The sequence below is a fragment of the Aquarana catesbeiana genome, linkage group LG02 (assembly GCF_042186555.1).
Source record: "Aquarana catesbeiana isolate 2022-GZ linkage group LG02, ASM4218655v1, whole genome shotgun sequence".
NCBI classification, from domain to species: domain Eukaryota; kingdom Metazoa; phylum Chordata; class Amphibia; order Anura; family Ranidae; genus Aquarana; species Aquarana catesbeiana.
Genome location: NC_133325.1, coordinates 603,678,400 through 603,693,034, shown reverse-complemented (window position 1 = coordinate 603,693,034; position 14,635 = coordinate 603,678,400). Strand labels below are relative to the sequence as shown.

Here is a 14,635-nt window from a genome sequence, read left to right as displayed (position 1 = left end):
TTTTTTTTGGGGGTGGGAGCGGGTACCTGGTTTTGACAGGTACCTCTTTTCACTTCTGGCTCAGATCGCCGCGGTGGGATCTTCAATCGGCGAGTTCAGCTGAACTCGCACAATTTTATCCCGCATGTCAGTCCGACTTCGGGAGCGATTTCAGAGACATCTGTGTGAGTTACTGCATAGATGTCAATAAAAATCGCTAAAAGTAGTACAGAAACTACTTTTGGGAATCGGTGCGGCGTCACACCGATTTGGATGCTGCAATTGCCACCGATTTGGCATGCCATTTGACATGTCAAATGGCATGCCAAATCGCATCAATGTGAACCATGGCTTAAAGCAATAGAAAACCGATTGTGTTAAAGTGGTTGTAACCCTCAGACATGAAACATGAACAAAGCATATCCTTCTATACTGTGTACTTGTCTTAATCCAGAGCACTAAGAGGTTGATTTACTAAAACTGGAGAATGCTAAATCTGTTGAAGCTCTGCTTCCAGTTTTTTTTGTCAAAGCTTAAACGAACAAGCTGAAGATAGAAGCTGATTGGCTACCATGCACAGCTGCACCAGATTTTGCACTCTCCAGTTTTTCGTAAAATAAACACCTAAGTGTTCTTTCTCTCTGTTGCTTCACTCCTCTTCCATTAACATGAATCACTTCTGACAAGTTTTCCTGACACCAAGAGAAAAATGGTAACAGTGGAGGTAGCTCCAGCACACAGCCTGTGATTGACAGCCTCATCTCTGTTCCCGTGTGCTGTGTGAAAGAGGTATGTCCCTTCGATCCAATCAGCTGTCACAGCTGTCCTTGCAGAGTTCTGCAGAGTGTCATTTCAGCTCACTTTTTTTCTGAGAGGTCAGACAAGCTTTATAAACTCTGCACTTTAAATGGATGTAGAGAGGAGAATACTGCAGATAAACGGGTACAACCTATGTAGGAGATTTGTTCCTTTGTGCATCACCAGAGGCCAGTCATGTCACTGGGTATATGTAGGGATTTACAACCACTTTAACTGTTTCCCAAAACAGTTCCAATCAGGGCATACTGTAAAGGATAACTGTCACAGTTGCCTGTGCTCTCAACCGAACTGTCAAACCATCAAATGGTCAGTGTCATAACTGATCATATGTGCTGAAATCAGTCATATTTTCTGCTGCTAACATCATCCCTCCCCACCTGTCATTGGTTGTTAAGACTCTGTTGGCTTGACAGCCTCATAGTTAACAATGATGTTGACAGTTGGTGGAGCCCCCTTGTAACGTCACGCACCCATCATGCCCCGGGCGGTGATGTCACAAGGGGGTGTGGCCTCTGGATGACATAATACTATTGCCACGCCCCATCATTATTTAAGAAATGCAGGACATCAGCGCCGACAGATCAGCAGGATGCAGCATCGGAGGAGGGTTGTCGGTGGGAGCGGCGGCAGAGGAAGAAGAACACCGGACAAAGAAGACAGAAGAAGAGCGGAAGAAGACGCAGGGGGAGAAGGAGAAGACCGGAGGATGAAGATGCGGGAGAAGATGGAGGAAGACCCGAGGAAGAAGCGGAGAAGAAGATTTTTAATAAAAGACTTGTCAAGAACTGTCTACTGTATTTTTTAATACTACACTACTTTTTTTAGTGAATGGATAGGGGTGCAATGTACCCCATACTCATTCATATGGAGGGGGGCAGGATCTGGGAGCCCCCTTGTTAAAGGGGGCTTCCAGATTCCGATAAGCCCCCTGCCCACAGACCCCGACAACCACCAGGCAAGGGTTGTCGGGCTCTGCCCCCCTGCCCCAAAGCACCCATCCCCCATGTTGAGAGCATGCGGCCTGGTATGGTTAAGGAGGGGGGGGGCGCTCGCTCGTTCCCTCCCTTTCCTGACCTGCCAGGCTGCATGCTCGGATAAGGGTCTGGTATGGATCTTGGGGGGACCCCCACGCCATTTTGGTGTGTAGGGGTCCCCTCCGAATCCATACTAGACCCAAGGGTCTGGTATGGACTTGGGGGGACCCCACACTGTTTTTTTTCACAATCATTTTTTTAGCCGGCATTTTTTTTTTTTTTACATTGAGCGGGAAGCCAGCTGACAGCTAATGACTCGTCGGTTGGCAAGGATGCGGCAGCCGGCTTCCCGGCCCCCTCCTTAGCAACCAGCTATATACAGTGTAAAAAAAAAAGAAATAAAAAAAATGCAAATAAAAACGCGGTACTTGCGTTTTGGATGCGGGTCCACTGAATTCTATTACATGCAAAACGCTGCATTTTGCAGGAAAAAAGGTCCCCGACTCTTTCCAAAAACGCAGAGGCACAAAAATGCATTAATGTGAAAATGTTCCATAGGAACCCATGTTAAAACATTTCCCTGCATTTCTGCAAAATGCATCAAAAAACGCATTAGTGTGAATCAAGCCTTATAGCCCATACACACATCAGTGCTGCAGCCACCCACACACCCCCCACCAGAATATACAGATCAGCTTTGCAGCCATTGGTCTGGTTTTCCATCAGGATCGTTCAGCAGAAGGCAGTCATAAGAATCAAGCAGCAGTACACACAGAGTGAAATTCGGACGCTTCCTGAGAGCGGGGCTTCTACACACACAGCCACCAGGAGTGTGTGTATATCTGACAAGCTGACTTCTGGCTGTCAGATAGGCACCAGAATACTTATACACCATCCGCTAACGGACGCACTTCCCTCCCCCAGCCATGTATCCCTGGCTCTGCTTGCCAATCTAAGGGCACAGGGCCGGCATAGCGGGTGCTGCCAGGTAGAGGGGAGAAAGCTGAGTGGACATGTGTCCGCTCTTCTCCCCTTCTTGTTGCTGACCTGGAAGCAATGTGTAAAATGTCATTCCAGGTCTCCCTGTTAGTTTTCACACCCAGCATGGCCGGGTAAGAATGTAATGCAATGCGGTCTGCACTGCATTAGATTCAGTGGAGCACAAGGGAGACATTCAGGGTCCATTAGACTGGATGTCTCATTAAAGAGAACCTGTCACCAAAAAATCATCACATAGGAGCCTTTTTGTCCCCTATGTGATGAAAAAAAAAGTTAAGCAAAAAATAAAAAATTTTAATTGTAAAAAATTAAATATACACCCAAGCACAAAAAATCCCCCCCCCCCCCACATATATTATTATTATACAAGATTTATATAGCGCCAACCGTTTGCGCAGTGCTTTACAACATGCGGGCAAACACTTCATTTACAATACAATTCAATACAGGGGGAATCAGAGGGCTCTGCTCATTAGAGCTTACAATCTAGGAGATATATGTTGGGGGTGCCTACGCGTGAAAACATCAATTGCGATACACATGTTACATATCGCCCCACATGCCGGAGTGAAAGCGACAATTCTAGCAACAGAAGCAAGGTGGATGGAGGAGTTCTCCCCACTGTGCTATTTTATTCTGACATCTGGATTCCTCCTCTGTCAGAATACCCTGATCAGCACTGCAACTCGCTGATGGAGAAAACATTTCTAACATACTCGTTTTCGACAGAAGTCAATCGTTGGATCAACCTCTGTCAAGCGGGAATGGCCATAGATGGATCGAAATGTGGCCAGTCCCTGCTGAGCCAGCTAAATTTCGATCCGGCTTATGCCTAACTAACTTTATCACTAACAATAAAAAAATATTATTATTAATAATATTAATTTGGCTATGCTGCTGATCACGGCTGTTCCGCACACTGTGTAAAAGCAGCTAGTTTCTGGCGTAGCATGGCAGAGTACACGTTTGCATTTTGTTCTCAGTTTCTAGTGTAACACACTCTGCAATCTGCGTCCATTTCATGTTTGAGTATAACTTCCCTGCAAATAGTGATAGTGAATTATTAGCTTTTTGTCTGCTGTAATATTTGCCTTTGGTAGTGCAAGTAATATTAAACTTGGTAACGTGCCAGGAGGGCCATTCGCATACAGCAGATAACTAACACCACCCACATGCATGTGCTGTACATAGAGATATGTTTAGCTCATACACATCCGCGACCAATCATCCTGCATTTCAAGCACATTTTTTTCCTTGCTGACTGATTTCAGCTTTTGTAAGGTGCCTGCCAGTAACTGTGCATGATGCAAGGAGCAGAGGGGTTTACCAGGCAACAAGCCTGATCTTCTTACTGGGCAGCTGGGACCTGCCTGGATGTGAGGAGAGGAGAAATTGGGAGGAGTTTCCATCCATGTTAGGCAAAGCTAAAGCCTGTGTTACTCTCGGTCATTCAGATATGTGAACCGGCTTTATCCTGCTATACTGCAAGGGGGTGGCACTTTCAGCTACACCTTTTCTTCCAGGGTATATATACTGTGCTTGGGACTGAAAAGAAGCCGGTTGCTTGGTGCATGTGGAAGAGAAAAAAGGAGTGGCTACTATCACACTGACTCAGATCTTAAGTCATTTGCATGATAAAGTAAAGAGGACTGGATGGAACAGATGCTTATTATAAGAAACCAGAGAAAAGCTCTATGAAAGATCAGTGAGAATCGCTGTCCAATCGCATCACCAGAACCAGGAGCACGGCCGATGAGCTGACACTGGGAGATAGAGCAGCTTACCTGGCTTGTACGTCTTGCAGCGCTAATCGCCATCTCCAAGAAAAGCGGATTGTGACACCCCGGGAGCAGATTGTTTCTGGTGCTTTTGCTTTCACCTGCTCAGGATTTAATCACCGGGCTGCAAAAATGATGCAAATATCCGACACGTACAACCAAAAGCACTCCTTGTTCAATGCCATGAATCGGTTCATTGGGGCGGTGAGCAACATGGACCAAACCGTCATGGTGCCCAGCCTGCTGAGAGACTTACCCCTAGAAATGGAGGAGAAGGATGGAGTCAGCAACGGGGCTGCCAACTACTTTGCAAGGAGAGACATGCACGGCTACTACATTTTGCTGAAATCCATCAGGAATGACATTGAATGGGGCATCCTGCAGGGAGACGAGCGCAAAAAGGACAAAGTGAGCTCTATGGATATCAGCCGGCTGGAGGATGCAGATGGAGAGGAGGATTTGGAAAAGCAGTTCCATTATCATCTCACTGGACTTCACACAGTGCTCAGTAAACTCACCAGGAAAGCCAACCTCCTCACCAACAGATATAAAGAGGAAATCGGATTTGGGAGCTGGGGACATTGACAATAGTGGCTTATGACATTAATTATGTTTTCAATATTTGATGGGTCTGGTTTATTGTTTAACATTTTTTTTTTTTACCTTGTTATTTTGGCTGAAGAGGGTGAGTGTGTACCATTAACATGGAAGGAGGGAGTCAGGGATCATATTTAGTTCAATGGTCTAATTTATTCTTTACTAGTATCAGGGGTTGTTGGCCATAACCATGAAATGACTGGGGATATTTCCTGTACTACACCTCTCATAAATATTTTAAGCTGCAGTGACTAAATCATTCTAACAGAGCCCTGGGTAACCCTTTCATCACCTAATTCTATTGACCTAGTTAGAAATTTTACATTTTCATTTTTAAATTCCTTTTTTTTTTTTAAATACGCTTGTTAATGGCACTGAGCATAATCATGCATGGACCAATTCTTTTATTAACGCACTATGGGGCGACTAACAAAGGGAAATGTCTTTTTTTTCCTGTGTAAATATTAGCATCAAAAGAACAATGCCATTACCATTATGCCAGCCACACAAAATCACTTTAACATTACCCGATAGCGTGTGCCAAGATAATCAAGCACTTGCACCAATGTTCTAAGGTAAAATTCATTATGACTGCGGTGTAAATACTATAGTGAGGAGGGGCAGACAGTGAGGAGGGAGAGGAGAGATGGATGTGTATGGATAGACACCACTATCATGTAACAAATTAATGAAATGTCATGCAACCCTTTTATTTATTTGGTGCATAAACACTAAACGAGTGTGCATATAGAAACTGGTGCATTTTTCTTTGTGTGCCAATCTTGGTTAGTCCCCCATGCTTGTGCTTATTAGCAAAATGCTTGATACTATCGTCAAGCATTAACAGCAGAAGTACAGGAAATTCTGTATAGATATTTGCTCAGCTACTCGTCAGGTTGGATGATGTGTGAAGGGCAGAGAGGGGTGGGGTGCAGCGGAAGCAATTCTAGAGCAGATTGCATCAGCCTTTCATGATTTTGCACTACTTTTGTAACTAAAATATGTACGATATGTAAGACTTATTTTGCACTGTACTAGACATGCTTGTATTTGATTCTGCTGGGTCAGCGGAGGGGCGAAAAGGCAGCACAGCTGTCATTTCAGTACGTCCTTGGCTACATGTTTCTTTGTGTCACCCAGAGCAGGTGTTTCTCATTGTCTTGCATTGGTGTAACATAGAAAAATACAAGCGGTCACCTGAGGCTGTCCAGCCAATGACTTACGGACTGTTAGCGATTGTTAATAATTTGGGACTATATGATGCATTTCCAAATTCAGGTATAATGTGGAAAGGTTCCGTGTCATATGCAAAATAACAAATGGTGAAATTAAGCCTTTTTTTATGTTGTTTCATATTCTATTTTAATAAATTACACTATGTGTTTTAATGTAAGTGTATGGTCGGACACTTTTTAGATCAAATCACAACATTATACATATTTGTTTGTGTGTGTTCATATTATGTATCATGGTACAGTGTATAGTATAGCCAAAATGTTCACACATATGTCATAGTCATCTAATGCCAATATAACAGTAGCAGTCAGTGCAGATTACTAGCCATAAAAATTGACACAAATCTTGCTGGCATTAATGGCTCCGCACTCATTGCCATGAGAAAAGGTAGGGCTAGACACACTCCTTTAGCACAGATAACTAGATCTGGCATACAGACCTGTTTGTCCTCAAACATTAGATGTCACACAATACACACAAAAAAAACTAGAAAATAATAAAAAAAAAAAAAAAATATATATATATATATATATATATATATATATATATATATATATATATATATATATATATATATATATATATATATATATATATATATATATCCAATATTTTACGTGTCAGCCCTCCAAAAGTGGTACACCATTGTAGGTTGGGTGGGTGTGCAATGCTGAGTCACCTTCTGTATTCTTCTTAATCCCAATCCAATGGCGGCCCGTCCACTAGGGGCGCACGTGCGACACCCCCCCCCCCCCCAATCCATGTGTCCAGGCCCCTGATCTACATACAGGGCACTGGGCGCATGGACTCCAATGGGGGGGGGGTTAGTAGGCTTCAAAAAAGGGTGGTCTCAGGGCGCAGAGCACTGCGCTTCCGAGCCCCCACCCAGTTGTGTGACAATAGCAAATGAACGGGTCATGAGACCCGTCACCCGATTTTTCAAAAGGAGATCCGATCGGATTGGCCGCCAGAAGGAGGAGGGAGGAGATGCAGGGGAAGCGAGGAAGCAGCCGGAGAGAAGCCTGCAAGACTGGGTAAGTGCGGGGCCCAGACCTACTGACCGAACGACTCGAGGGAGGTTACCGCCCGTGACCCACCTGACCGACCGACCAAGGTGGGTGGTGAGTACCGTACCTTAACCCGACCCAACTGACCTGGTTTTAATTTTCGGGGGGGCAGCAAATGATCCACCCGCCCAAAAATAAAAACCACCAGCCGCCACTGTCCCAATCCCTATTACATTCTCAGTAAATAAAATCCATTAAGGAATTCCCTTGTAATTGCCATATGACGTGTCTTCTTAGAGACATATGTGGAAGAAACTAAATAACAATTTAGGGTGGATTTTCATGGGCGGTTCAATACTGAGCAAACCTCTGTATCTCTGTCAATCACTTGATATTGTCTCACCAGACCAAAAAAACACCCACACTCTTCAATATAATACGCCTCATCATTCGGAGTATAAAATATTATTTGCAATAGACAACACCTTAAAGTGATATTAAAGATGAAATTCTTTTTTTTTAAAATAACAAACATCTTATACTTACCTGCTCTATGCAATGGTTTTGCACACAGCAGCCCCGATCCTCCTCTTCTTGGGTACCCCGCCGGTGCTACTGGCTCCTCCTCTGCTCTAAATGTCCCCATAGCAAGCTGTTTGCTATGTGTGTGCTCGCTCCCAAGCCCCACTCTGTATGTCCATAGGACACACAGAACAGGGCTCGGCCCCGCCCCCTGCTCTCTCCTCATTGGCTCACTGGCTGTGATTGTCAGCAGCGGGAGCCAATGGCTCCCAGTGCTGTGTATCTTAGCCACTAAGGAGGCCAGCCACTCTCGTGCACATCACCCTTCCTTGGTTCCACCCCCTACCCACCTCCGAGCACCCTTCCTTGGTTCCACCCCCTACCCACCTCCCAGTACTGCCCCTTTTAGAGAATACAGATCCTGTAATGTGTATGGAATTCAATACCAAGAAAAGCAATAAAATAGATCCCCTGCAGCCAGCAACAATAGATCCCCCCCCATCAATAATAGACCCCAGTGACAATAGATCTGCCCAGCAACAATAGATGCCCCAAGCAACAATAGAGCTAGCACAAAAAATACCCCCACCCCAGCAGCAATAGACCCCCACTAGCAGCAATAGATCTCCCAGCAGCCAGCAACAATAGAGCCCTCCCTGAACAGTAGATCCTTCCCAGCAACAATAGATCCTCCACCAGCAATAATAAATCTCCCCAGCAACACTAGACCCCCCAGAACAATAGATCCCCCCAGCGACCATAGATCTCCCTAGCAGGCAGCATCAGTAGACCCTCCAGCACACTCTAGTATCCCTTGCCCTTACATACATTCTGTGCTGGAGGTGCCGGAACTGTGTTCCCCTGTGTTCTCGCTGAAAAAAAGCCCTGTTTAAAGGTGAACTTACACTTTAAAGCAGAACTTCACTTTCTCAATCAGCATAAACTATTTTTAATCTTTATGCTGCCAGCATTAGTAAACAGATAAGAACATTTTTTTTTTAAAACATTTCTTGAGTGACTTCCTGGTTTCCAGGCCTAGGTAAATTATGTCATACATTCCAGGAGCCTTCTGGAGAAGAGAGGGGTTTTCTCAGCTAAACACACCCTCCTGCCTGCATGCCTGAGCTAAGGGCAGGAGGATTTCAGGAAGATGGCCACGACGTCGAAGACATGGATGGATGGGGGAGTTTGCTTCAAATATTAAAAATGAATTACATTTTTGGTTTGTGGTGCTCAGAAGCAGCGTAGTTCTGCTTTGACTTACACTTTAAAATATAAGTAAACTCAGTCTTTAAAATCTTATATAATTTTTAGCATGTTTATTTATCAGGTTCAAAGAAAATTACACACATATTTTAAAATAAATTTTTATTTTTCATTAAAATAATACCTGATAATCCTGCCTTGAAGATCCCTGTTCAGGCTTGTCCTGTAATTGCTTGTCTTTGTCACCCAATTGTGCATCGGTAATTTCACCCCATCATAAAGATTTCCAATAAAGACTACAAGTGGCCCATAACTGGAATGCATGAAGATAGAAAGTCACTGCAACAAGTCTGCAAGAGATCAGCAGCACTAAGAGGCAACAAAGGACAAGAAATATGTGAAAACCAGGTCATTTATTTTAAAAAAACACAATTTTTTTTGATACACAGTGCTAGATACAGTGAGGGAAAAAAAGTATTTAATCCCCTGCTGATGTTGTACGTTTGCCCTCTGACAAAGAAATGATCAGTCTATAATTTGAATGGTAGGTTTATTTTAACAGCGAGAGACAGAATAACAACAAAAAAGTCCAGAAAACACATTTCAAAAAAATTATAAATTGATTTGCATTTTAATGAGTGAAATAAGTATTAGACCCCTTCGCAAAATATGACTTAGTACTTGGTGGCAAAACCCTTGTGGCAATCACAGAAGTCACCAAACCTGTAGTTGGCCACCAGGTTTGCACACATCTCAGGAGGGATTTTGTCCCACTCCTTTTTCCAAGGTTTTGAGGTCGAAGTTTGGCAACTCAAACCTTCAGCTCCCTCCACGTATTTTCTATGCGATTAAGGTCTGGAGACTGGCTAGGACACTCCAAGACCTTAATGTACTTCTTCTTGAGCCCCTCCTTTGTTGCCTTGGCTGTGTGTTTTAGGTCATTGTGATGCTGGAATACACATCCACAACCCATTTTCAATGCCCTGGCTGAGGGAAGGAGGTTCTCACTCAGGATCTGATGGTACGTGGCCCTCATCGTTCTCATGATCATTGAAACTCCACGAGCTGAGATCTTGCATGAAGCCCCAGTGTCAGGTCACCTGAGTCCAGGTGACAGATGCACTCTGTAGGAGTCGGTAGTGGACCCTAGGGCTGACTGCTGCGGATTGAACCCTGGGAGGTTCAGGAAGCAGGTCTACTGGATCACTAACACAGATCCCACTGGGAGCTAGAGCATAGATTCCCCAGGGCGCGGAAGTCTAAGAGCCAGCAGGTGTTTACCAGAGCCTCTAGTGGTGAGGATGGACTGAGATGCAGTCTGGCTCCAGGTTGCGGCTTAGAGGAGAGGTTATAAAACCAGCCAGGTGTGAGTGGCTGGCCTCTTAGTCTGAACACATGAGAAGAAGGTAAGCTGACAGAAAAAGATTACTGCATAACCATGACACCCAGACGAGGGAGATTGACAGTTATTTTGTGTTTCTTCCATTTGCTGTTGTCGCCCTCTCACCAAGATGCTTGGCGACGGTCTTGTAGCCCATTCCATCCTTGTGTAGATCTATAATCTTGTCCCTGACATCCTTGGACAGCTCTTTGGTCTTGGCCATGGTGGAGAGATTAGAACCTGATTGATTGATTGCTTCTGTGGACAGGTGTCTTTTATACAGGTAACAAGCTGAGATTAGAAGCACTCTCTTTAAGAAAGTGCTCCTAATTATAGCTCGTTACCTGTATAGACGACACCCAGGAGCCAGAAATCTTGCTGATTGATAGGGGATCAAATACTTATTTCACTCATTAAAATGAAAATCAATTTATAAATTTTTTGAAATGCGGTTTTTTGGATATTTTTGTTGTTATTCTGTCTCTCACTGTTAAAATAAACCTACCATTAAAATTAGACTGATCATTTCTTTGTCAGTGAGCAAATGAACAAAATCAGCAGGGGATCAAATACTTTTCCCTTACTGTACGAAACATATTGCCATTCAGCAAGGGTATATACAGTATCTCACAAAAGTGAGTACACCCCTCACATTTTTGCAAATATTATATTATAAAATTATTAGAAATGACACTTTACTACAATATAAAGTAGTGAGTGTACAGCTTGTATAACAGTGTAAATTTTCTGTCCCCTCAAAATAACTCAACACACAGTGAAAATGTCCAAATTGGGCCCAAAGTGTCAATATTTTGTTTGGCCACCATTATTTTCCAGCACTGCCTTAACCCTCTTGGGCATTAAGTTCACCAGAGCTTCATAGTTTGCCACTGGAGTCCTCTTCCACTCCTCCATGACGACATCACAGAGCTGGTGGATGTTAAGGACCTTGTACGCCTCCACCTTCAGTTTGTGGGTGCCCCGCAGATGCTCAATAGGGATAAGGCCTGGAGACATGCTTGGCCAGTCCATCACCTTTACTCTCAGCTTCTTTAGCAATGCAGTGGTCGTCTTGGAGGCATGTTTGGGGTCATTATGTTGGAATACTGCCCTGCAGCCCATTCTCCGAAGGGAGGGGATCCTGCTCTGCTTCAGTATGTCACAGTACATGTTGGCATTCATGGTTTCCTTAATGAACTGTAGCTCCCCAGTGCCGGCAGCACTCATGCAGTCCGAGACCATTACTCTCCCACTACCATGCTTGACTTTCGGCAAGACACACTTGTCTTTCTACTTCTCACCTGGTTGCCACCGCACACGCTTGACACCATCTGAACCAAAAAAGTTTATCATGGTCTCATCAGACAACAGGACATGGTTCCAGTAATCTGTGTCCTTAATCTGCTTGTGTTCAGCAAACTGTTTGCGGGCTTTATTGTGCATCATCTTTAGAAGAGGCTTCCTTCTGGGACGACAGCCAGCAGCCAGCAATTTGATGCAGTGTGCAGCTTATAGTCTAAACACTGACAGACTGACCCCCCCCCCACCCCTTCAACCTCTGAAGAAATGCTGGCCGCAACCATACGTCTATTTCCCAAAGACAACCTCTGGATATGACGCTGAGCACGTGCACTCAACATCTCTGGTCGACCACGGTGGGGCCTGTTCTGAGTGGAACCTGCCCTGTTAAACCGCTGTATGGTCTTGACCACTGTGCTGCAGCTGAGTTTCAGGGTCTTGGCAATATTCTAATAGCCTAGGCCATCTTTATATAGAGCAACAATTATTTTTTTTCAGATCCTCAGAGAGTTCTTTGCCATGAGGTGCCATGTTTCACTTCCAGTGACCAGTATGAGAGAGTGAGAGCGATAACACCACATTTAAAACACTTGTTCCCCATTCACACCTGAGACCTTGTAACACTAACGAGTCACATGACACCGGGGAGGAAAAATGGCTAATTGGGCCCAATGTGGACATTTTCACTTAGGGGTGTACTCACTTTTGTTGCCAGCGGTTTAGACATCAATGGCTGTATGTTGAGTTATTTTGAGGGGGCAGAACATTTACACTGTTATACAAGCTGTACACTCACTACTTTACATTGTAGCAAAGTGTAATTTCTTCAGTGTTGTCACATGAAAAGATATAATAAAATATTTACAAAAATGTGAGGGGTGTACTCACTTTTGTGAGATACTGTATGTACTCGTAATATAACCTAGCAAAAAAAAAAAATGAGAAGAACTGTAAATCACAACAACCAATTAAGTAATTACATCTTTCTAAAGGAGGTTATACAAATAAAAGCAACACCCAATAAGCTGCAGTGGAGGACGACCTTATGCTGTCTGTCAGTTTCTGTAAATTCACACTCTCTCCATTATTTTAAAAGGTCATCATTTAATCCAAGTAGAATTTAGAGTAACAAGTTAATTTGTGCCGACTACTTGCCTTTGATCATAGAAGTTAAACAATAAGCTTTTCACATTTATCTGCAGTGACCCATAGTTTGTGGCTCCTGAGTAGGTGATGCAAAACATTAGAAAGCAATTATTGTTACAATATGCGGTACTGGAGCTACCTGTTAAGCCACATTACTAAGTAGAAACATTGACTAATCAGTTGCACCGCAACCGGGCTAGGAAGGATAGATACTGATGACTCATGTTTCCATACTAAGAACCGGATTCTCATTAATGATGCTGAGAATCGCTGGTAGGATACATAATGTTATAAAACTAGGATCCTAATACCGTATATACTCGAGTATAAGCCGACCCAGATATAAGCCGAGGCACCTAATTTTACCACAAAAAACTGGGAAAACTTATTGACTCGAGTATAAGCCTAGGGTGGGAAATGCAGCAGCTACTGGGTAAACAATGCCCACCTGCAGATTTACTGTGCCCATTTGCAGCCTCACTGTGCCCATCTGCAGCCTCACTGTGCCCATTTGCAGCCTCACTGTACCCATCTGCAGCCTCACTGTGCCCATTTGCAGCCTCACTGTACCCATCTGCAGCCTCACTGTACCCATCTGCAGCCTCACTGTGCCCATCTGTACCTTTGATAACCAAAACAGCGGGTGTCTCCCACTGTGTCATGCAGTCTTAACTGTTCGGCAGCCGTCCACTGTAACAAAGCCCCGCCTCCTCCTCATCTGTGAAAGACAGAACACTGACTCAGTTTCCCAGCATTGTATCAGTGTTCAGTGTTCCATCTATCATGGATGAGGAGCAGGCGGGGCTTTGTTACAGTGGACGGCCGCCGAACAGTTAAGACTGCGTGACACAGCGGGAGACCCTAACTCGAGAATAAGCCGAGGGGGGCTTTTTCAGCATAAAAAAATGTGCTGAAAAAGTCGGCTTATACTCCAGGATATACAGTATGTAACAAACTACCACAGTAATCATTATAGTTTAACCTATATTGTTATTATTAACTACAAATCACATTTTTTTGGAATGTGAAAGAGCGCATTTGATGGTATTTATTAACATCAGTAGGAATTAATAGACTGCACGATTTATTAAAGTATAATCCAAAAAGACTGCGGTAAGGAGCCTCATCTACAGTGTTTTCTATATATATATATATATATATATATATATATATATATATATATATATATATATTTTTTTTTTCTTTAATATGTTCAGGAGTTCAAATAACATGATTACAAAATTAAGATGTAATACAGCAAATCGCAGTCAGTAGGCAGAGAATTAGGATCCGGACCAGGACCGAGCCACTGTTCCATTCAGACCCGCAGTCACACCATTTAGCAGCCGCTTCTTTCCCCCAGTCTCCGCTGCTGTTATTATAATGGCAGAATGGAGAGCAGAAGAGAGAACATTTCTGGATCGAGTCTGGGAGGCACAGCACTGAATGGAGTGCGGGAGTAGGAGCTGTCGGGGGTTAACTTTTTCTAGCAGCGTTCCTAGCAGCCAATCACCTGCTGGTTAATACAAAAAGTTAACCTCGGGTGCTCCCACACTCCGTTCAATGCTGTGCCTCCCACCCTTGAAATGTTCTGCCTCCCGCTCTCCGCTCTGTGTAAGGTAGGAGAGTGAAGGGGGCAGGGGACACTACTCTAGCTGTGTATGGGGGTGGGGTGGATGTCAAGAGAACAGA

General features: G+C 44.0%; 1 protein-coding gene across 1 annotated transcript; it reads left to right on the top strand.

Annotated features, from left to right (window-relative positions):
• Positions 1 to 4,062: 4,062 nt before the first annotated feature.
• Positions 4,063 to 6,539, top strand: MID1IP1 (MID1 interacting protein 1). Its single transcript, XM_073616338.1, has one exon. It carries the CDS (start codon positions 4,682 to 4,684, stop codon positions 5,132 to 5,134), a length of 453 nt encoding a protein of 150 aa, XP_073472439.1. The 5' UTR covers positions 4,063 to 4,681; the 3' UTR covers positions 5,135 to 6,539.
• Positions 6,540 to 14,635: the final 8,096 nt, after the last annotated feature.

Coding starts and splice junctions, on each gene's coding strand:
- MID1IP1 (XM_073616338.1), top strand. CDS start 4,682: ATGATGCAAATATCCGACACGTACAACCAAAAGCACTCCTTGTTCAAT.